At 47.9% G+C, this 22,475-nt stretch overlaps 1 protein-coding gene across 1 annotated transcript; it reads left to right on the plus strand.

Moving 5' to 3' along the window:
* Positions 1-14,076: 14,076 nt before the first annotated feature.
* Positions 14,077-17,316, plus strand: FAM241B (family with sequence similarity 241 member B). Its single transcript, XM_004769536.3, has 3 exons — positions 14,077-14,162; positions 15,413-15,561; positions 16,499-17,316. Exons 2-3 carry the CDS (start codon positions 15,469-15,471, stop codon positions 16,766-16,768), a joined length of 363 nt encoding a protein of 120 aa, XP_004769593.1. The 5' UTR covers positions 14,077-14,162; positions 15,413-15,468; the 3' UTR covers positions 16,769-17,316.
* The last annotated feature ends 5,159 nt before the right edge of the window (positions 17,317-22,475 follow it).

The raw sequence follows: 22,475 nt of genomic DNA on the forward strand, positions 1-22,475 counted from the left end.
GCAGCTCACACCCCAGAGTCTTGGGACCCCCTGCAGGGGTGTGATGCACTTCTCTCTTCATTTCCTCCTCCTGCCCACCTGCCCCAGGGTGGGAAGAATCAGAGAAGTTCTTGCTTAACCGCTGTAGCTGTCACTTGGTGCTGAGGCTTTCTGGGCAGGGCTCTTGCCAAATGCTGCCGGTCTTACTCTAGGAACAGCTTTCTGGGTTCTTTCAGACCATCCCTATCCTTCAGGATTTCTCATTTAGAGTTGCCTTGCCACAGATATCACCTCTGTTTGCTGGTTCTGTGTAAGCCATTCTCCGTCCCTCAATTTCTTGGGACCCACCTGGTCCTTCCACACTCTTAAGGTGACCCAGCCTGGCCTCCTTCTTCAGGCTCTGCATCTGACCCTGTCCACACTCTACTCTTCTTCCCTTGGCCAGTGCCCTTGGGACAGAGGCTTACTAATAGACTGAGATTTAATCCTAAGGTTATAGAGTCCTGGCTTGTCTGCATAGCTTATGTTCTACATTCTGACCCAAACAACCCTCGAAGTGTCCTGTCCCACCAGGTGACTCTGGGAGATGGTATTGGTCTAGTAAGCCTTAGGGACAGTTCCCCCCTTCCCGGCTGCCTCTCCTAGCCCCCCTCCCCGGCCGGCCATAGGGCCAGCGCCATTGAAATCTCATTCCCAAACCTCAGCCAGGCCCTGAACATATGTTTCACCATGAAAGGAACAATAGGACCTCCCGGCTTAATTAAGACCCCACAAAAAGCATTCTGCTGGGCAGGCCTCATTCTCTGCTTTTGGTTCCTTTTTCCGCTCACCCCGCCCCCTACTCCTTTCTGCTGCTCCCTCTGTGGATGGGATGAAAGACCTCCCAGACCCCCAGCTCTAGCTTTCTCCGGTTCCTCTTTTCTCATAGTCTGACCTCTCTCTACTCTTCCGAGCCCTGGAGGAAGAGAGGCTGCCTGGGTCCTGGTGCCAGACTGCCCAAAGCCCCAGGTCCAGCTGGGAAAGCAGGCGGCCAGCAAGGACCTGCTTGACTCCCAGTCCTCCTAGGGCTGCCATAGCCCGGACTGCGTGCATAAACTGTGGGCTCACCTAGCCTAGGCTTGCCGTCCGACCTGCATTTTAGTGGGAGGCGGCTGCACTGACTCTAAGGGGGAGCCCCAGCTTTAAAAGCTCTGTAGTTCACTCTCAGGCCCAAGTCCACGAGTTCGTGAAGACTTACCAAAGGGCTCAACACCATACAAGCACACAAAGAATTTTTATGTTACCTGAATCTATGAATTTTTATGTATTTAACAAAGCTCACGTGCTATGTACTGTGTGCCTAAGAGCTATCTTCATGTTAGGTAGTATTATCATCCCTATTTCACATATAAGACCACCAAGGCACAGAGAGGTTAAGTAGATTGCACAGGTCACACAGCAAGCAGGTATTGGGCAATAATTTCTTTGCTTCTCTTTATATTTTTATCACCTAAATATTTATCCCTAAACGATATCATTCAATTTTGCCTTCTTCTGCTCTTTATAGAAATGGGACTGTGCAGTAAGATTTATTTTGCTCTGGCTTCTTTTGTTCAATAGAGTATTTTTTTTGTTCATTGACATAGAATTGATGCACAATGTTACATTAGTCTCAGGTGTACAACATAGTGATTCAACCAATGGTGTTCACTGAAATTATAGCCACCGCCTGTCACCATGAAATGCTATTGCAATACCAGCGACTATGTTCTTTATGCTGTGCCTTTTCAATGTAGCATTTGTAAAATTCAGTTACATTGCAGGTGGTTAGAGTTCATAATCTTTACTACTGTATAGTATTCCACTCGATGACACTACTATCATTAGTTTTTCCATTTTAGTTTGATAGACACTTGATTCATTTCCCAGTTTTATTATGAAAAATGCTGTGCACATGACCAGGTGCCTGAGCTTTCACTTTTGTGTCCTGGATCATAAAGAATGTAAAGGTTCACATTTCTTAGGGAATTCTAAATGGTTTTCCAAAATGGCTGTACCAATCTGCAAATCAACCGACTGTGGGTGGGAACTGTCATTGCTGCCCATCGTCACTGATGCTTGGTGTTGTTAGACTTAATTACAGCCTGTCTGATGGGTATGTGGCCCTTTCTCATTATGGTTTTAATTTACATTACCCAGAGTGTCGATGACATTGATAACATCTTCAAAAGTTTATTGGCCACTCGGATTTCTTCTTTTGTAATGTGCTCATTCAAATCCTTTGCCTATATTTTATTGATTGTCTTATTATTTATTTGTAAAGGCTTTTTATATATTCTGGATATTCTGGAAGTGAGTCCTTTGTTGGCTATATGTACTGCAGAAAATTTTTCTTGCGTACTAGACATTTTACTTCTTAAAAAATAGTATCTTGAGGGGCACCTGGGTGGCTCAGTCATTGAGTGTCTGCCTTTGTCTTGGGTCATGATCCCAGGGACCTGGGATTGAGCCCTGGATTGGGCTACCTGCTCGGCGGGAAACCTGCTTCTCCCTCTCCCACTTCCCCTGCCTGTGTTCCCTCTCTCGCTGTGTCTCTCTCTGTCAAATAAATATATAAAATCTTTAAAAAAATAAAAAAATAGTATCTTGATCAATAGGAGTTCTTACTTTTAATGTAAATCTAGTATAGTAAAAATGATCAACCATTTTCTTTATTTTTGTCACTTGTTATAACACATTAAGAAAATTTCCCCTTCTCTGAGGTCTAGAACCTGTGTATATGTATATATATGTGTATATATATATATATATATATATATTCACAGATTCTTTATCATTTTGCTTTTCATACTTAGGTCTATAATACACCTAGAATTTCTTTTTGGTTCATGTATAAATATGTGAGGTAAGGGTCCAATTTCATTTTATTCTTCTATGGATACCCAGTTACCACAGCATGACTTAACTAAAAAGATTTTCTTTTCCCTATTGTTCTGTAGTTCTGTGTTACCACAAATCCAGGTTTATGGATTTGTTCCTGGTTTCTATATATCTATTGGTCACTTTATTATTCTTATACCTATATCACAGTGTCTTCATTTCCATAACTTTAAAACTGTCTAGAATGCCTGCTTCTGGGAATATGAGGTAAATATGCTTTTCCCTATTCTCCTATTAAATACAACTGATGACCCTGGACATTATGTATAAATCAACATAAGGAGTCTTTGAAAGATGGAGACGAGAAGGCAGACTGGCTGGGGACTTTGGGATCTGAGGAATGAGACAGCACAGGGGTAAATTCGCTGCATTTTCCTTTTGTCTTATATATCCCAGATAAGGGATACAGAGGCTGGAGACCTGGAAACAGCTAAAGGTACAGACTGTAAGAGCCCTGAAGGAGACTGCTCTTTCTAGCAAAGTACTAGGAAAGGTACTTAGTAAGAGAGAAAACTTTTAGACAAAAACTGCACTGTTCTAGACAAATACCTCAGAAAAAAACTGTGGCTCCATCCACACCTGCAAGAGCCAATGGGGAGCTTAGACCTCTGTCCTCATGATGCTGTAAAAAAGGAGGAGGCCAAGTAGGGAGTCACTTTCATCTTTATTAGCTGGTAATGGGTCCCCCCACCTCCAACCCCTGCTATCTGTGGAGACAGTTTGAGGAATAGAAACTCCCATCCTCACCCAGCAGTGATATAGAATGTTGCTCCTCCATCCTCAGGCCCCTACTTGGGTGCCAGTGAAGGGTGAGTGGGAAACATGGAATTCTACTTCCCTCCTGTCATTAATGAGGCAATGTCCCTCCTTCTCCTGCTGGAGTAGTGTCAGAGAAAGCCAGCTAAAACAGAAAGTTTAAATAAGAGGCAGAGTCTCATACCATAATGCGAAAATGTCCAGATTTCATTTGAAAATCACTTAAAACCAAGAACCAGGAAGATAACAAATGAAAAAAATCTACATTGTAGATGGACAGCAGAATGGAATCAGTAAACTGGGAGGTAGAACAATAGAAATTATCCAATCTGAACAGAAACTACTGGGGGAAAAAAGAGGGGGAAAGAGAGAGAACAGAGCCTCAGGGACCTGTAGGGATTATAATTAAAGATCTAATATATATATATATATATCATTGAAGTCACAGAAGGAGAAAAGAAAGGAAGTGGGGCTGCAAAAGTACTTGAAGAAATAATGGCTGAAAACTTCCCAAACTTGACCAGAGATGTAAATCTAAAGATTCAAGAAGCAGAATGAATTCCTAAGAGGATAAATCCAAAGAAGTCCATCCAACACACATCATAATTAAACTTCTGAAAACTAAAGACAAAGGAAAAAAAACCCTGAAAGCAGCCAGAAGTAAAACAATACCTGACTCACAGGGCATAATGATTCTAACAACAGCAGATTTCTCACCAAAAAACCATGAGGCCAGGAGGAAATGGCACAATATTGTTTTAAGTGTTGAAAGAAAGCCCTGTCAACCCAGAATCCTATATCCTTCAGGAAACAAGAGGATATGAAGATACTCTAGGGAAAAAAAATTAAAATAAATTGTCACCAGGAAACCTACTCTATAGCAACTTCGTGGCTATACAAAGTTCTCCAAACAGAAAGGAAAAAATAAAAGAAACTTGAAAAATCAAACCTTGAACCTTGGAAGAATCTTGAAACCTTCCTTCTAAGAAGGAAGAAATAACATGGTAAGCAAAAATATGGGTAAATAAAATGGGCTTTCCTTTTTCCCTTGACTTTTCTAAATTATCTTTGACAGTTGAAACTAAAATAATAACATTGTTTGATGTGGTTCCAAATATATGTAGAGGAAATATTTAAGACAATTACACTATAATTGGGAGGTTAAAGGGACATAAAGGGAAGTAGATTCTTATACTTCACTCAAACTAGTAAAATGATGCCACCAGTCAGTTATGATAAGATATGTACATGTCATGTAATACTTACAGAAACCACTAAATAAGTTATATAAAGAGATATAACAATATACTATAAATAAGTAAGAATGGAATTCTTAAGAATGCTCAAGTAACCCATAGGAGGGCAGAAAAACAAAAACAGAGCAATGAAAAACAGAAAACAAAATAAAATTGGTAGGCATAAGCCCTAACATATCAATAATTACATTAAATGTAAGTGATCTAAATATATCACATAATAAAAGATCAGCAGAGTAGTCTTAAAAATATGTCATCTATAACAAACTCACTTCAAATATAATAATATAGGCAAGCTGAGAGTAAAATTATGGGGAAAAGACATTGTGTAAACATTAATAAAAAGAACAGGATAAGGTAGACTTCAGAGTACGGAATATTATCAGATGACATTATAGATGACAAAACAGCCAATCTATCAAAAAGATACAAAAACCTAAAAATGTACACACCAAATAACAGAGCTTCAAATTTGTGAAACGAAAACTGGTAGGACTGAAAGGAGAAAGTAGACAAATCCACAATTATAGTTAGAAACTTCAATACCTCTTTCCCAATAACTGATAGGAAATCAGCAATAATATAGAAGGACTCAACACCACCAGCAACCAACTGTACATAATTGAGATTTATAGTACAGTCCATCTGGAAGCTGCAGAACACACGTTCTTTTCAGTCACCTATGGAATATCTACCAAGATAGCTTCCCTGGCAGAAAAGCTGGGGATCAGTAATATCATTTTCCTGGAGGGCAAGCCTTTGTGAGCCTCCTCCATCCCCCTGTTTGGGGCATCTGGCAGCTTCAGACAGGTCCATAAAGGTTGCAGGCTGCCCCCTTCCTGCCAGACTAGAATGGCTGAGAGGGATCTCAGCAGGCAGAGGGTAATCCCTTGACCCTAGTTCTCAAACATCCCTCTCACCCCCTGGACTCTCCTCCTTCCATGATAGTTCTGGCCTTCCCAAACCACCTTTGAGCTTTTGATTCCTCTTGGATTGAGGCAGAACTAGTTCTCTCCAGGCACCCCAAATCTCCACCTGGTCCTCCCCTTTCTCATGCTGCCAACCTCTAACTACACTAGTGAAAAAAAAAAGTTTGTTTTTGACTATAAATCAAATCTCAACAAGTCTTTAAGAACTGAGCTCAAACAGAGAGTGTTTTCTGATCCCAGTGGAATCAAACAAAACCAGTAATAGGTAACAAGAAAAGTTCCAAACACCTAAAGATTCACTGGCAGCTTCAGACTGCATCAAAGGGGGAATAACAAAGAAATTTAAAAATTCATTGAACTAAATGAAATGAAAATGAGAATACAACATATCAAAATTTGTAGGGCAGAGCTAAAGCTGAGAGGGAAATATAAACCAATAAATGTTTACATTAGAAAACAGGAAAAGCCTCAGACAAATCATCTAAGCTCTTACCTTAAGAACTTAGAAAATAAAGAACAAAATAATTCCAAAGCAAACAGAAGGAAGGCAATAACAAAGCACAGAAGTCAGTGAAATTGAAAACAAAAGATCAATAGAACAGTCAATGAAATAAAAGCAGATTCTTTGAAAAGAACACTAAAATTGACAAATCTTCAGCAAGAGTGAAGGGGAAAAGAAAGAAGGCACAAATAGCAGTATCAGGAATGAAGCATGGGCTATCATAGCAGATCCAGCAGACACTACAAAGATAATAAGAGAATATTACAAACAACTCCACAAATATATATTGCCAATGTAGACAAAATGGACCAATTCCTCGAAAACACATCATTATGATTCACTCAATAGGAAATAGATAATTTGAACAACTCTATAGCCATCAAAGAAGTTGAATTCATAATTTTAAAAACTCCCCCCCCCCCCAATAAATCTCCATGTCTAGATGGATTCACTGGTGAATTCTACCAAACATTTTTTTTTTAAGATTGTTTGATTAATTGATTTGGTGGGGGAGGGGCAGAGGGAGAGGGAGAGAGAATCCCAAGCAGACTCCATGACGTGGGGATTCTATCTCACGACCATGAGATTACAACCCTGAGATCACGACTTGAGCCTATACCAAGAGTTGGATGCTCAACTTCCTCTACCACCCAGGCACCCCTCTACCAAACATTTAAAGAATTAATGCTAATTCTGTACAAACTTTTCCAGAAAATAAGAAGGAACACTTACTAATTCATTCTATAAAGGTAGTATTGCCCTGACAATAAAATTAGACAGAGATAGTCTGCCCCCCCCCAAAAAAAAATCCCCAGGAAAACAATCCTCAATATCCTCCATGAAAATAGATGTAAAACCCTAAACAAAATACTGGCAAATACAATTCAGCAATTTATAAAAAGAATTATATAGCATGACTATGCTAGACATGCAAGTCTGATTTAGTATTTGAACATCACTTAATATAATCTAACACACTGACATATTAAAGAAGAAGAATCACACCATCATATCAATCGATACAGAAAAAGCATTTGACAAAATTCAATACTCTATCCATGCTAAAAATGCTCAGAAAAATAGAAATAGGATATTCTTCAGTTTGATGAAGAGCATCTGTGTGTGTGTGTGTATGTGTGTGTGTATACACATATTCATACCCTACAATTAATATATTTCATGGGGAAAAACAGTGATTTTCCCCTTAAGTTTGGGAACGAGCAAGGATGTCTACTTTCACCATTATTATTCAATGTAGTATCGGAAGTTCTAGCCAGTGCATTAAGGCAAGAAAAAGAAATAAAAGACATAAAGATTGGAAAGGAAGAAATAAAATGGACTCTATTTGCAAATGACCTGATTGTTTACACAGAAAATTCCAATACATCTACAAAAATACCTAGTACTAGTAAGAGAGTTCAGCTAGGTCATGGAATATAAGACAAATATACAATAATTAATTGTAGTTTACTATACTAGCAATTAACATATGGACACTGAAATGTAAAATATAATATCATTTGCAATCATTTAAAAATGAAATATTTTGGTGTAAATTTAGCAAAACATGTATAGCACTGATATGCTGAAAACTATACTGTGCTGACAGAAGAAACAGAAAAAGATCTAAATAAGCCAAGGGACAAATTGTGTACACAAATTGTGGGAGATACCACAGAGTGAAAAGATGCCAATTTCTCCCAAATTGAGAGACAGGTTTAACACAATTCCTATCAAAATCCCAGTAAGAATTTTTGTAGATATAGACAAATTATTCTAAATTTTATATGGAAAGACAAAGGAGCTATAAAAACTAAAACAATTTTGAAGAAAAAGAATAAAGGGGGAAAGAATCATTCTTACCCAATATCAAGAATTATGATATAGCTACATAATCAAGACTCTGTGATATTAGCAGAAGGATAAACACATAGATGGGTGGAACAGAATAGAGGACCCCATGCACATCTTTAATCTTAGATTACTCCTAGTGGATTTATGTGTGTGTGTATATATATATATATTTTTTTTTAAAGATTTTGCTTATTTATTTGACAGAGATCACAAGCAGGCAAAGAGGCAGGCAGAGAGAGAGGAGGGGGAAGCAGACTCCCTGTTGAGCAGAGAGCCCGATGCAGGGCTCGATCCCAGGACCCTGGGATCATGACCTGAGCCGAAGACAGAGGCTTGAACCCACTGAGCCACCCAGGTGCCTCTTGTAATTTAAGTTTTTAACTCTGCTGCCTGTATTTAAGAATATGACCAATTTATAGACAATAATCTTACTAAAATGTCTTCTAAATTCTCATCATTTATTTTGGATTTTCCAGCTACCTAGATGGATGTCTAGTTACCTGCCAAACCTTGGTGGAGGGGGAGGGCTCAGTACTGAAAAGGCTAAAGGGGACTATGAATCTGAAGGACATTTGGCTGTGCCTGCTGCGTCCAAGGCAGTGGCTATCTTGCAGTAAATGAGATTAAACTTTCTCCCACTCCAGCAAAATGGGGACTTGTTCTCTTTTGGGTTCTCCAGGAAGCATACTCTTGAGACAGAATTGGGAGTTCAGTAGATTGTTGAGGGAGACAGAGCAAAGAGGGTTGAGCAGACGGGAAAACTAAGTTATGATAAAAACCTGACCCCCTCAGCCAACCTCAGGAGAATCTCTGAAGCTGACACAGCCCACGCATATCTTCTGTGTCCCTCATTCATGGACTGTGGGAGGACTTGACCCTGGGGGGAGGGTCCCTCCGCATCAAAGCAACTTGTGTGAAGGGGCTGACAGCTAAAGGTTCCAGATGCTCTTGCAGAAGTTAGAACAACAAGTCCTTCCCTGGAGGGGGGTCTGGCAAGCTTATCTTCATGTCTCCTACAGCCCATCCATCACACCATTCGAGATCTACTCTCTCAGGATTCCGATGGATTGGTCTTCCAGAGAAATACTAGGGGGACCAACTACAGTCTCCTCCATTGTAGCTGTAACTGATCATCGTCCCTCCCCACCCCTCCCCCTCACCTGGCATCTCTATTGGCCTCAGTGACTCACCTGGAAGTGTGACCCAGACACTTATCCCTGAGGGCTCTGAGCTTCTGGTCACATGGCCTTGTGAGGATAGAGTTGTTGTACTGCCCTTTACCACTACACTCGGGTAAAGGACAACCAAGAGGCATCCAAGTGGACCATCTGGGGGCCGGATATGGTTGTCCTGTCTGCATTAATGTAAGAGCAGCCCTCCCTCCTCCCAGTAACAAGGACGAGTCACTCTTGGACAAGGGCAATGGCTCCTCTTCTTGCCTGCTAATTTCCAGAAACAAGAACCCGAAGTATTCAGGCTGCACCCTTAGCATTTTGTTTGAAAGAACTCCTGTTGTGTTCTCTGGTACTGGTGCTCCCTTTTGGGGTGCAGGACTTCCATCTTTGCAGATCCCAGAGTTGTGGGGATGGAAGGCACACATTCCCGAAGAGGGTCGTTGGGCACCATAGTAAGCGGGGCCACTGCTGCTTCCACTTCCGAGTTCCTGAATCCAAGTGTTTTCCAACTGGAGACACACAGCTTGTCTAGGCCTTTGGTTTAAGGTAGAGAATGCATCCCTTGCGGATGGCACAGCATTCTTGCTGAGTATTGTCTCTGAGCTGGCACTGGGCTGGGTCTTCAGGGTGCCATTCGAACACTGTATTAGGCCAGCTGGTGTAGTATGTGATGTAACCTGTGGATCCTATGGTTATGGGTACCCTCTTGCACCTGCTTGGCTGTGATGCCATGGGTCTGATGCCATGTTACATGGGATCCTGGACCAGGAGATTAAACACTTTGTAACATGTGTGATTTGGGCTGAGGCCTTCCAGGCAGGAATGGCAAACATATACCTGGAATGGGTGTCTCTCCCTGCTAGAATGAATTTCTGGCCCTTGGGGTGGAAGGGGCTCAATGAAGTCAACTTGCCACCAGTGAATCAGAGGGTTTCTTTGAGGATTGGTGCCATATTGGAGGCTCGGGGTTGGTCTTTCTTCCTGGCGTTTGGATAGTCAGTGGAGGCGAGGGACTGCCATTGTGGTGTTGTGCTCTGGGCAGTGTTTCCTCTTTGGGGCTTGGGTCTTATTACACAAGCTTATCTTTGTTAGCCTCGTGGAACTTACTGCTTTGTATCTGAAGGAACTCTAAGTTTAGGGGCAGCCGTCCATCCCGGAGGAACGTCTACTGCAGTGTTTTTAAACCGCACATTAGTATCTACAAGCTTGAGTGCTTATTAAGTAACCGGGCATGGAGATGTCCATGCTTCACCTCCTGGAGATTCTGATCCAACTGGTTTGGGCACCAATACTTGATGAAATTTCCCTTTGGTGATTCTAACATGCAATCAGGGTTGAGAACCACTATATTCATGGATAGCAAAATAGTGTGAGAAATTGATTAGCACTTTTTCCCTTAAAAAATAGAAAACATCACGGTATATTTCATGTAGAAAGGGTAAATACTGTTGTTGAAACTTCTTCACATGAGTGTGGCTACTAGGTCATGATGTAAAATGTACTGGACCAAAAGTGTTTGCAAAGCCACTGATCTAAAGCAGGGTGGCCCAAACTTTAGCAAGAGTGTGCGATGACAACCAGCAGAGCCAAAAGCATGCTTTAATGGGACACCTGCTGGGATTAAGGCATGATGGCGGGGGGCGGGGGGGGGCGGCGTTGGCAGTCTCATGCTCATGGCATTGGGTGTGGGAAGCACAAAATAAAGAGGCAGCAGAGAGGGGATGGGCCTGAGGGGGAGGGGAGAACCTGGGTTCATTTGAATCCTGGCACTAACACTGACCTGGAGCTGGCTATGTGCCATGTCTCTGAGTCTCAGTTTCTTTTCTTTTTTCCTTTCTTTCTTTCTTTTTTTTTTTTTTTAAGATTTTATTTATCTATCTGAGAGAAGAGCGATCACAAGTAGGCAGAGAGGCAGGCAGAGAGAGAGGGGGAAGCAGGCTCCCCGCTGAGCAGAGAGCCTGATGCAGGACTCCATCCCAGGACCCTGAGATCTTGACCTGAGCCGAAGGTAGAGGCTTAACCCACTGAGCCACCCAGGCACCCCTGAGTCTCAGTTTCTTATTAGCAAAATGGAACAATAATACCTATGCTTCCTATGTCATAATCCAAAGAAGAATGATATGGTCTGGAAAAGCACTTTGGAAAGCATAGGGCCTCTGCACACACAGGGGTTATTATTATTACATGGAACACTCAGAACTGAAGTTTGTGTTGTTGGTATAAAAGCATGGGAGGATTTAGATTGGGTGGAGAGGACCTTCAGGCCAACTTTCTAGGCCCAAGCCAAGTAGGACTCTGGGTGACATACTTCAGGACCAGGTGGGTGGAGCTGAGTCAGGGAGTTGGTAAGAGTGTGCTAGGGCCAGATTTGGAAGGTTGTCAGAGCCCGCCAATGAGCTGGGTCTTTTTGGAGCAGACAATAGGGAGCCATTGCAGGTTCTTGAGCAGGGGAGACACCTGAAGGAAGTGGAGAGGTGGGAACCTCTCCAGCCTTTTGAGGCTGTTTTAATTGGTACTGATAGGTCTTTTCAAAGTCTAGTCAAACATTACTGCCCCCTGAGGCTGTTCCTAACCTTCTCTAGAGAGACATTCTCCTCTGGGCTCTCATGGTTATCTCTGGAAGGACCAGGTCTCTTTGGCAGCAGTTGCACTGGCGCAAGACCTCCTGGGTACAGACCTTATCTCCTCCCTGGTTCCCCCAGCCCACTAAAGTCTCTCTGTCCTTGGTGATCTCGGGTTGGGAGCCCCACTTGAGTGGATCTCTTCATGGAAGGCAGTGGTTCTCAGCTCAGGCTGCTCATTAGAATCACCTGGAATTCATTTTTGTTTGTTTGTTTTTGTTTTATTTTATTAACACATAATGTATTATTTGCCCCAGGGGTACAGGTCTGTGAATCATCAGGCTTAATCAAAGCACTCACCATAGCACATACCCTCCTCAGTATCCATCACCCAGTAGAATTAGTTTTTTAAAATGTCTCCATACATAGGTTGCATTCCAGATCCAGAGTACTGTCACCTCTGGGGTGGGACTTAGGCATTGGGATTGTTTTTAAACATCCCAGGTAATTCTAATGTCCAGCCACTTTTGAGAGCAGCAGACCACCCCTTCGAATCAGGAATCCTGTCCTAGGGGCATCTGCATGGCTCTGGACCTTATCCCAGGGTCCTGGGAGCCAGCCGCCCCTCCCACTGCCCCTAGTCCCCGCCCCCCCCCCTTTTCAGCAGGAAGCCTGCTTCTCCCTCTCCCACTCCCCAAGTTGGTGTTTCCTTTCCTGCCTTCTCTTTCTCTCTGTCAAATAAATAAATGAATAAAATATTTTTTTAAAAAAAGGAATCCTGCCCTGGAATCACCCCTTCCACACTAACCCCTGCTTCTGAGTGCAGGAAGAAAGCATTAGGATTTCAGTTTTGTATCTACCTGATATCCTAGTCTTGTGTAGAGTCCATGGGTTACAACTGACTTACCGTAGCAGAGCAGTGGTAATCATCGTGAGCATCAGCAGCCGTGGGCACTTACAGTGACCAGGCTGTACCCCAAGTGCTCAGGGTTCCATGAAGATCCGATGACAAAAGTACTGGTGTTATCCTCATTTTACAGACGAAGGAACTCAAACCAGAAAGGCTGAATAATGGGCCCATCGCACCACTAGAAAGCAGCTGTGCCAGGTTCAAGCCAGGTTGGCTCTAGCAGCTGCTTTTTATCCACAAGCCAATAAATAATACACAAATGAGATATAGATATCAGGGGGACCTGCTTAACACTTTTCACTGATGAGGTTTCATAATCAAAGAATTAAACCATGATAGCAGGTGATGAGTCCTTAGGGCAAGGCCAACTTTTCATCCTCCTTTCTGCTTCCCTCACTAGGGGCCAGCGGGCATCTTACTACGGTGTATGTACCCAGTGGGTCTTACTATATACTCGACAAATAACTGCCTCCTTCCAGAAGCATCTATTCCCTGATAGTCACAGCCAATGTTTATCAACACTTGCCATGTGTCGGCAATTCTCATTCTTAATCTTGGCAACAGTCCTGTGAAGTGTGATTATCCCCATTTTGCAAACGAGGAGAGTGAGCAGCCCAGTAACTTGCCAGAGCCTGAAACCCAAGCTGTGGGACTACAGAACTCATTCTTTCCCACTGGTGAATGGGTTCAAAGGGACCAGCTTATGAAAGTCGGCAGGAGGGTGGAGACACGAAAACATCAGGAAAGAGGCTGAGATTGACTGTTCAGTCCCTTAAGGCGTGGCACTCTTCCCTATTTATCCTAGTTAAACTTCTGGCCCCAACTCAAAGACCACCTCCTCCAGGAAGCCTGCCTTCCTTCAAGTTACAGTTATTTGCACTTGCCTTGTGGTTCACGCCTTATCTTCCCCACTGGAGCTGGAGATCCTTGAGGGTAGGGTTGGGTCCTACTCGAGAGGCATCCCGGCAGGGGCTCAGCAAACTCTCATCTGTGGGTTTAGTGTGTGCCATCTTTCCACCCAGGGCAGAGGGTTCCTCCATGGGGTCCATTTCCCTTTCTCCCTCCTTTCTCTCCTCCTTCTTCCTTTCTTTCTCCCTTCTCTATCCTCTTTTCTCCCTCCCCCCTCCCTTCCTGGTGGCGCCCCCTTTCTCCCTCCTCCCCGCCCTGCGCCGCCCGGGGGCCCGGCAGCTGCAGTTCCACCTGCGGCCTGCAGAGGGGGCCGCGCCGCTGCGGCGCGCGCTTCCTGTGAGGTCAGGTGGGAGGAAGCGGCCTGGGAGCCGCCGGGAGTGGACGCGGCTGAGGCCGGGAGCCGCGACCGCAGGTGGGTGTCTCGGCCCTGGGCGAGGGCCAGCGAGCTCGCATGCCTCCCTTCTCCAGGGTCGGGCTCGGCAGCTGGGGCGGCGCCCCCTCCCCGGATCCCCCCGCCCCTGCCCGCAGCACGCCCCCTGCGATCGCCCGCGCGCCCCCCTCCCGGAGTCAGGTGTCCCGGGGCTGGCTGCGGCCTCAGCCCACCCAGCGGGCGCGGGGGCGCAAAGCACCGAGGGGCTGCGGAGCTGCGGACCCGCTTGGCCTTCTGCAGGGAACAGCGGGCTTCAGAAGGGGGACCCGCCTGGCCCAGGCTCTAGCCCAAGGGCAACAGAACAGGGGCTCTAAATCCCTTTTGGCGTGGGTGTCCCAGATGCTTTTCAGAATTTAGGTGAAAACGGTGGCTCGTCTCCTGAGAAAAAATGGCTTTGACACAGACTCGGGGAAAGCCGTGGTAGGACCCCCACCCCCACCTCCAGCGCATGGACACCCTTGGGGTCTCCGGAGTGGGGTCCTCCCAGAGCCACAGCAGCATCCCCCATTCCCAATTTTGGGCAAGTTGGCTCTGCCGGCGATGGCAGAGAAGGCTGGTGTTATCTGAGAGGTGAGGGGCAGGCGAGGGGTGTGCCCTCTGCCAGAAGGCTCTGCCCCTCCTGCCAGCTCCCGGGGCCCTGTGGCCCTGAGTGGGGTCAGCTGCCAGGCCGTGGACCTAAAGTGGCTCCAAAGTGGGCCCAGATCCTCTCTGGGGAGAAGGCCCGGGTCCTTGGCATTTACTCCCAATGGGCCCCTTTTTAACGGATGGGAAATGGAGACACTGGGGAGCTGGGTGCCCTGGACTCCCTGTTCAGAGCCCAGAAAAGGGCCTAGCGCCAGAGTTCCCAGCTTCACGTTCTGACTCTGGTGCCTCTAGAAGAGTGGTGCTGGGCAAGCCTGTTACACCCCTGGGGTTCTCTAACTGTCCCTTGCTCCAGAGAGTGTTGGGGGGTGTGAGATGGGGCACAGCAAGGGCTCTCCTCCCTGTGGTTGCTGCGCAGCAGGGTCACAGAGCTTCCATCACCCCGGCTCCCTTTGGTAGTTTTCCCAGTGGCCTCGATGTCTGAAAGGTTTTCATTTGACAAATAACTCGCATTTATTTCTCTCCTTGGAATTAATCAGACGCAGGGCCTGCTCTGTCTGGGTAACCAGCATGGGCACCCAGAATTGCCATTGTTCCCACGGAAGGCGGAAGGCGAGGTCCCCTTATCTCTGATAAATTGTTTCTTTCAGGTTTTTGAGGTCTGGGGACAGGCACAGCCCAGCAGGGACCCATCGTTCCTGGGAGGATGGTGCGGATCTTGGCCAATGGGGAGATAGTGCAGGACAACGACCCCCGCGTGAGGAACACTCTCCCAGCACGCAGTAGCGCCCCTCGACAGGTGTGTGCCCAGCACCCGTGGCAGGGGAAAAGCTGGGCTCCTGCCCTCCGTGTCAGTTACCCCTTAGCAAGCAGAAGCTCTCTTGTTAGTCATTAGCCTTCTCTAGTCAGAAGCCCTCTTTGTGGAGAGCCGGGCTAAGGAGCATGAGGTGAGGGTCAAGACTTGGGGGAAATTTGCATTCTTGCAATCTGCAATAGGATCCGCCTGCCTCCCCAGTTCTCACTCTTCCCAGCAACCTCCCCAGACCTGGAATCCAAGAGGCTCTCTCCCTTGACCGGGGTAACCCCGCTGGAGCCAGCATCTTTTTTTGAAGAGCCAGCTGGCTGAGAGAGAAGTGGAGAAGGTGGGGAAGAGGAACCCACGGCCACCCAGGAATGGTGTTAAAGGGAGGACCGGGGAGGATTAGAAATGGCTGTTCCCTTGGGGCGCCTGGGTGGCTCAGTGGGTTAAAGCCTCCGCCTTCGGCTCAGGTCATGATCTCAGGGTCCTGGGGTGGAGCCCCGCTGAGCAGAGGGCCTGCTTCCCTTCTTCTCTCTCTCTGCCTATTTGTGATCTTTGTCAAATAAATAAAATCTTAAAAAAGAAAGAAAGAAAGAAAGAAAGAAAGAAAGAAATGGCTGTTCCCAAGCTCTGCCCTAGAATCTAGTCCTCCTTGCTCATTTTTCTCTTCTCTGGTCTGGGCACCTTCTCCCTGGCAAGACGTGGGGAGTATAGACTGGCATTTTTTGTATTCTGAGAGCTTGTGACTCCGTGAGGGGGATTCCTGTGGGCTGGCATCCGGGGGATAGCTGAGAAAGGAAGGTGTGGCCTTGGGAGGCGGAGCCTGGACGGGGTGGGGGCGGGGCCTGGCCCAGAAGATTCCCAGGTTGCCTCATACTTCAACTCCCAGGATGCTTTCTCTAAGATTCATTTCTCTCTCTCTGTCTCCACCTTCCAGAGCTTTCTCAATAGGGGCCATGGCGCCCCCCTGGGGGGTTCTGGCCCTCGCCAGCAGCAAGCCGGGGCTCGGCTGGGGGCCGCCCCGTCCCCCTTCAATGACCTCAACCGGCAGCTGGTGAACATGGGCTTCCCCCAGTGGCATCTGGGCAACCACGCCGTGGAGCCCGTGACCTCCATCCTGCTCCTCTTCCTGCTGATGATGCTGGGTGTGCGTGGACTGCTGCTGGTGGGCCTCGTCTACCTGGTATCCCACCTGAGTCAGCGGTGACCTCTGGGAGCGAGCGGGGCAGGCATGCGGGAGAGGGAGTTGGGGAGGCCTTGCTGTGAGGACAGGCACACGGGGCAGGGTCTGGTTGTGCCGGGAAGGTGTGTTCATAGGAGGCCCTCTGCGGTGCGTTGAGCACGAGAAAGAGGAGGCCTCTAGTCCTGCATTTCCAAAGTGTGGGTGGTTGCCTACATTCCCTTGAGATGATTTTAGGTAGTACTGGGCCTGCATTAAGCACAGAGTCAGAGCAAGAAAGGGATTCCCTTTCCAATTCTTTTCCGGTCCTTTTTTGCCAAGAAGAAAGTCTCAGCTGGGTGTCAGTATATTCTCATGTCTCTGAACTCATGCCTGACTTCCCCTGTTACTAGGGAGAAGGCCTCGGGTGTAGGGCCATTGGGAAAAGTTTCCAGACTTTTATAGCTCTGTTTTGTTTTCATGGTATATTTTTAATGGGCTACCTTTTTATTTATGACAAGTCGTACTGGCCTCTACTTACTGTGGTGACATTTTCAATAAATAAATTTAACTAAAAATGAATCCACGTAAAGACATTCATAAGTGATTGTATGACTGTGTGTACCTCTGGAAGACAGGAGGAAGGTGGTTGGGAGTGATTGGGACTGGGAACAGGGTAGAGGTGGGCAGTTGAGCCTGGATGAGCCAACTCATCAATGAGGCTCAACGGTTGAGCCTCCCATTTCCCTTTGTCTGATGCTTGGATGGCTTCTGGCTGACCTGAGATGTCAGCCTGTGGAGGGGATGGGGTGCTCTGGCCAGAATGGCCGATGAGGCTATGGGGTAAGGACAGCTCAAGTGCAGGGCTCCCTTGCCCAGGGGCTCTGCCTAGAGGCTGCTCAGCCTCCCTGCCCTGCCATACTCTGCTTGAAAGCCAGCAGGCCTTGGCAATGTCTCCTCAGTGTGTGTGGATGAGTGGAAGCCTGGAGCTGTGGCTGGCAAGCCGGGGGTCTGTGTGAGGCCCTGCTGGGGGCTGATGAGGGCTCTGGGCCCGCAGTGGTCAGAGGGAGGCTGGGTGAGCCTGAGGCCTTCCCTTGTCTGCAGACCGGATTTTCCATCCTACTCTTAGGATTCTTCTAGAGAGTTGGGAGAGGAAGGCAGGTTTGGGAAGTGTTCCTTGAAGGCCAGGGCTCTGGAGCAAACCATCATGGGGTGTGTGTGGGGAGGATGGGGTGAGTTTGAGATCCAGACTGATTCTGTCCCTCCTCCTGAGAGCCTGGGCGCCTTGCCCAGGAACAGGACGCCACCTCCCCTCTCCCCCATATACACCCCCATGCTCCTGTGCTTGCCACTGCCCTTGGGCAGGCTGGTGGCCTTTATCACAGACATTCCTGAAGGAACTTCGTGGTGTTGGAACAGGACTCCTTTCTCTGTGTTTTCCTTGTCTTGATTTTTTCCGCAGCTGCTGGAACATGGCTTCCCTTAATGATGGACATATGGAGGGGAGGGTGCTGGGGACTGGGGGCGTTGCAGACAGGGAAAGGAGGGAAAGGAATGGCTTCTATGGGGCCTGGGCAAGGGGAGGTAGTACCCAGATCTGCCTGGTGTCCCTGCTGTTCCTGTGCTGCTCCCCAGCATCTCTGCCACACACTCACCCAGCCCCCGCATTCCTGTGGCTCCAGCCCCACAGCCATGGGGAAGGAAGGGCCCCGCCCGGTGCTTCCCATTTCATCAAACACCCCCCCCACCCCCGCATGGCCCTCTGGGGCCAGGCTCTCCCTTTCTTTTTCCTTTGCAAACCAGTGGGATTCTGAAGAAATAAATCTTGAGTGAACCCTCAGTATATAAAGTTTCTTTAAGGGGTAGGAATCTGGGTCCTCAAATTCAGAGCTGAGTGGTCTTTTTTCTAGAATTTAGTTTCTGTTCCCAAAGCCTGAGCCTTCTGAGGAGAACTGAGGGAAAATTCCTCCGGGCCCCTGACTAGAGGGAGACCGGGTGCGGCAGGCCCTGGGAGGTGTGAGGAGCTGGGGCACCGGGTCCACACCTATCCCAGGGCAGAGGCCCCTTAACAGGCTTGTTAGCCTGAGAGACAGGGTTGGGGGCTTGAAGTGGGTCATTTCAGGAAGAAATGCTGTTCCTTGTCCAACACACAGCACAGACCCAGCAGAGCTATTCTGGTTGAATGAGGAGCGCCCCCCCCCCCCCCCCCCCCGCTCCCCGGCCCTGCTTTCTTCCCTGTGCCCCTGGGCTCTGGGCCGAGTTGGCTACCTGTTGCTCTGCTTCCCTTCTTAAGCCCGGGGTCTGAAACACGCTGCACCAGCCCAGCCCCGGGCAAGGGGAAGGGGGTCCCTGGGTTGTGCAGCCTGGGTAGCAGGAAGTGTCCCCCGCCTTTTGTCTGAATGGCCTTCGGTGAGGCTTTCATCTGCATACACCGAGAGGTCAGGAGAAATCCCTGTGTGAGCAAGTTCTGAGCAGGGAGAGGCTTGTTGCTCCCAGTGGCTCAGTGCAGAGCCCGGTGAGCCTTGGCTGGTCCTGGTCCTAGTCCTCCCGTCTGAGGTGGGTGGGCCTTCTTCTGTGGCCCGCCACACCCCCGCCCTGCCTGCTGTGTGACAGGATCCCCCACACTGGGCAGCTTGGAGGGCAGATTTCAGCAAAGGTTTCCATTAATCTCCAGGGATAATCCTCGAAGCCCTGTGTCTCCCTGTCAGGTTGGATTTTCTGCCTGGCTGCCTTGGGGAGAGCTGCCCTCACAGCACGTGAGCCCCAGCTTGGATCTCACCAGGCCTTTGCTGCCTCTGTGGGGCTGGAAAGGGGAGCCCCCCCTCCCCCTGTGGAGTTATTTTGACTCCCTTGTTGGGGCTACCTGGTGAGGGGAGCTCCCCAGGTCTGACTGCCTGTTCCCACTCCATCTTCCCGATTGTCTGGTCTCCTGGGCCCTCCTTCCATAAGTTCCAAGGCCTTCACTCTCCAGGCCCTACCTCACTTTACCATCTAGCGAGCCTGCAGGTGGAGGCCACATTTCTATCTTCCCACAAGAGACATCAAGCCTGAGACCAGGCAGAATGGCGGCTCCAGTCCTGCCAGCTTCCCCAGCACCTCCCGTTCTTCTGGGGCTGGGACCAGAACCCGGCCCTTTGGCAGAAGTCTCTGACTGGGGACTCTGGCTCTGTGAGTTGAGGAAGAAGCCTCTGTTCTCAGATACGTGACCTTGTGGGCAGGGCAGGCTACCCCACCCCGGCCGCCTGGGCCCCTGAAGAAGCCTGTGCGGGTGCAGGCCTGCTCTGCTTGGTGGGTCTGTGACCTTGGATGGTTCACTTAACCTCTCCAGAGCCTTGTCCTCAACTCTAAGAGGGGATGATCATCTGAGTCTGTCCTGTCCCCGGGAGCCTTGCATTGTGGCTGTGGCCAAGAGATGGGGGCATGGAAAGTGGCGGCGGGGGGGGTGGGGGGAGGAAGGGTTGGGTAGCGAGGATCAAACAGAGGCCAGAGCCCACATTCTGGACCCTTCCTCTATTGTCCCTTTATCCATCAGAATCACCTACGGCCTTGTTGCCAACGCAGATCCCCAGGCCTCCCCACAGGCTCCATCAGGCATGCTGAGGGACATGACCTGGAGCCCGCCTCTTACAAAGCAGGAGGTTTTGATGTGAGGTTTGGGGGAGCAGAGGGACCCCAGACTGCACAGCGGGTGCCTGAGGCCCAGAGAGAAGAGGGAAACCACCTCAGCTCGCTCACAGAGGAGGGAGGCAAGGTAGGTGCAGGCCTCACTACCTGCTGGGACCCACTGTGACCATCAGATCAGCTCTGCGGGGGCAGAGGGCACAGGGTGGGTGTGAGGACACTGGCCACAGCTGCCCAGCTGGGTGGCCTGGGAAGCTCCAGCTCTGGGTTGCCATCACTGACTGGGGTAGCCCTCTTTTTTGCATTCCTGAATCCATTGCAAACTGGATCCATTGCAAAATCCATTGCAATTTCATTGCCAACTGACAAGAGGGAGAATCCAGTTACCTCACACAAGGTCCCTGAGGGGCTGCGCCAGCCAGGCACGATGGTGGCAGAAGCAAAGCTTACCCTTCCTTGTGCTGCTGCTCAGGGTCCAAAAGAACAGTGAGAGAAAGTTCAAGAAGCAGATTGAGTGAGTACTTCAAGTGGAATGGCAGTGTCTGTGTGCGTGTGTGTGTCCCTCTGGCTTGGGGGTGAGGGGAGAGCTGAAACCATTTGGCTTTAGGGCAACTTCAAGTGTTGGGGCCGGGCTGGGCTCTGGGCTGGAGGCAGGAGGGCTGGTCTGCATTCACTGGGCCACCAGCTTTTTAAAATTAAATTAAATTAATTTATTTGACAGAGAGAGCACGCACATGCAGGGTGAGCGGCAGGTAGAGGGAGAGGGACAATCAGGTGCCCTGTGGAGCACAGAGATCAATGCGGGGCTTCATCCCAGGACCCTGGGATCCTGACCTGAGCCAACAGCAGACGCTTCTCCAACTGAGCCACCCAGGCGCCCCTGGGCCACTAGCTTTGGTCCCTCTGGTGCAGGGGGCCCTGCAAGAGGCTGAATGCTTGAGTTCAAATTCCAAGCTCCTCCTCCGAGTATCCAGTGACCTTGGACACAGTCCACGTTCTCTTTGCCCCACTGTCCTCTGCACCTCATAGCAGCAGGAGGATTAAGGATGAATTCATGGGAAGCATTTGGCAATTTCTGGCACGAGGTTAGCATAAAACAATGGCATCGGGGTTTACCTAGTATTTTTTTTCCTAAGATTTTATTTATTTATTTGACAGAAAGAGAGAGAGAGTTCATAAGTAGGCAGAGAGGCAGACAGAGAGAGAGGGGGAAACAGGCTCCCTGCTGAGCAGAGAGTCCAATTGGGGGCTCGATCCCAGGACCCTGAGACCATGACCTGAGCCGAAAGCAGAGGCTTTAACCCACTGAGCCACCCAGGTGACCCCTAGTATTTTTGTTTAGAGCAATTCACATTTCACTTCCATCTCTTTTGAAAAAGAAGGTTCCTGTTACCCGTGTAAATGGAGAGCCAGTATTACTTACCATTCATAGTAGAAATACCTACTTGAAACAAGTAAATTCAGAGTTGAGAAAATAACGTTTCATTTTAGCTAGCCACTGCTTTGGGCCAAGCCTGGAAGCCTGATGCCTGCTTTCTTTGTTAAAAAGGCAGTTTACTAGGATTTAGAGAGATGTAACCCTGTAACATCTCACTGAAACATTCTCCTTGGTGGAGACAGAGATCGAACAGAAATGAAGGGTTTTCTCCCTGCCTGACTGGGTGCTGTGTTTGTGAATTGTTTACAGTCCTCTTGCACTCTAATCCTAATCACTTCATATGCGGCCAGTAAAAGCATCCTAGGACTGTGGGAAACACTGTACAATCTTGAGGAAGCAATTTTGAAAGATTAGTCTTTGAAAGGTAATACATTTGCATGGTTTGAAGATCAAGCAATGTTCCAGTGCATACAGAGGAAAGTCTCAGCTCCCTCTCCTGTCCTTGTCCGTACATCTGTCCATCCTTCTTTCATCCACCCTTCCTTCCTTCCATCATTCCTTCTTCCTTCCATCCGTCCATCCATCCATCCATCCATCCATCCATCCATCTTTCTATCCCCCTCCACTCCATATTGTTCTTAGTAGGCTTTCAATCCTTCCAGGGTTTATTGACCTAAGTATAAGCAACACAAATATGCTAATTTTTCTTTTCTTTTTAATGCAAATAATGGAAAGACAGACCCATTCCTGCCCTTA

The sequence above is a fragment of the Mustela putorius genome, unplaced genomic scaffold, assembly GCF_011764305.1.
Source record: "Mustela putorius furo isolate JIRA1106 unplaced genomic scaffold, ASM1176430v1.1 tig00000698_pilon_pilon_pilon, whole genome shotgun sequence".
Lineage (NCBI taxonomy): Eukaryota > Metazoa > Chordata > Mammalia > Carnivora > Mustelidae > Mustela > Mustela putorius.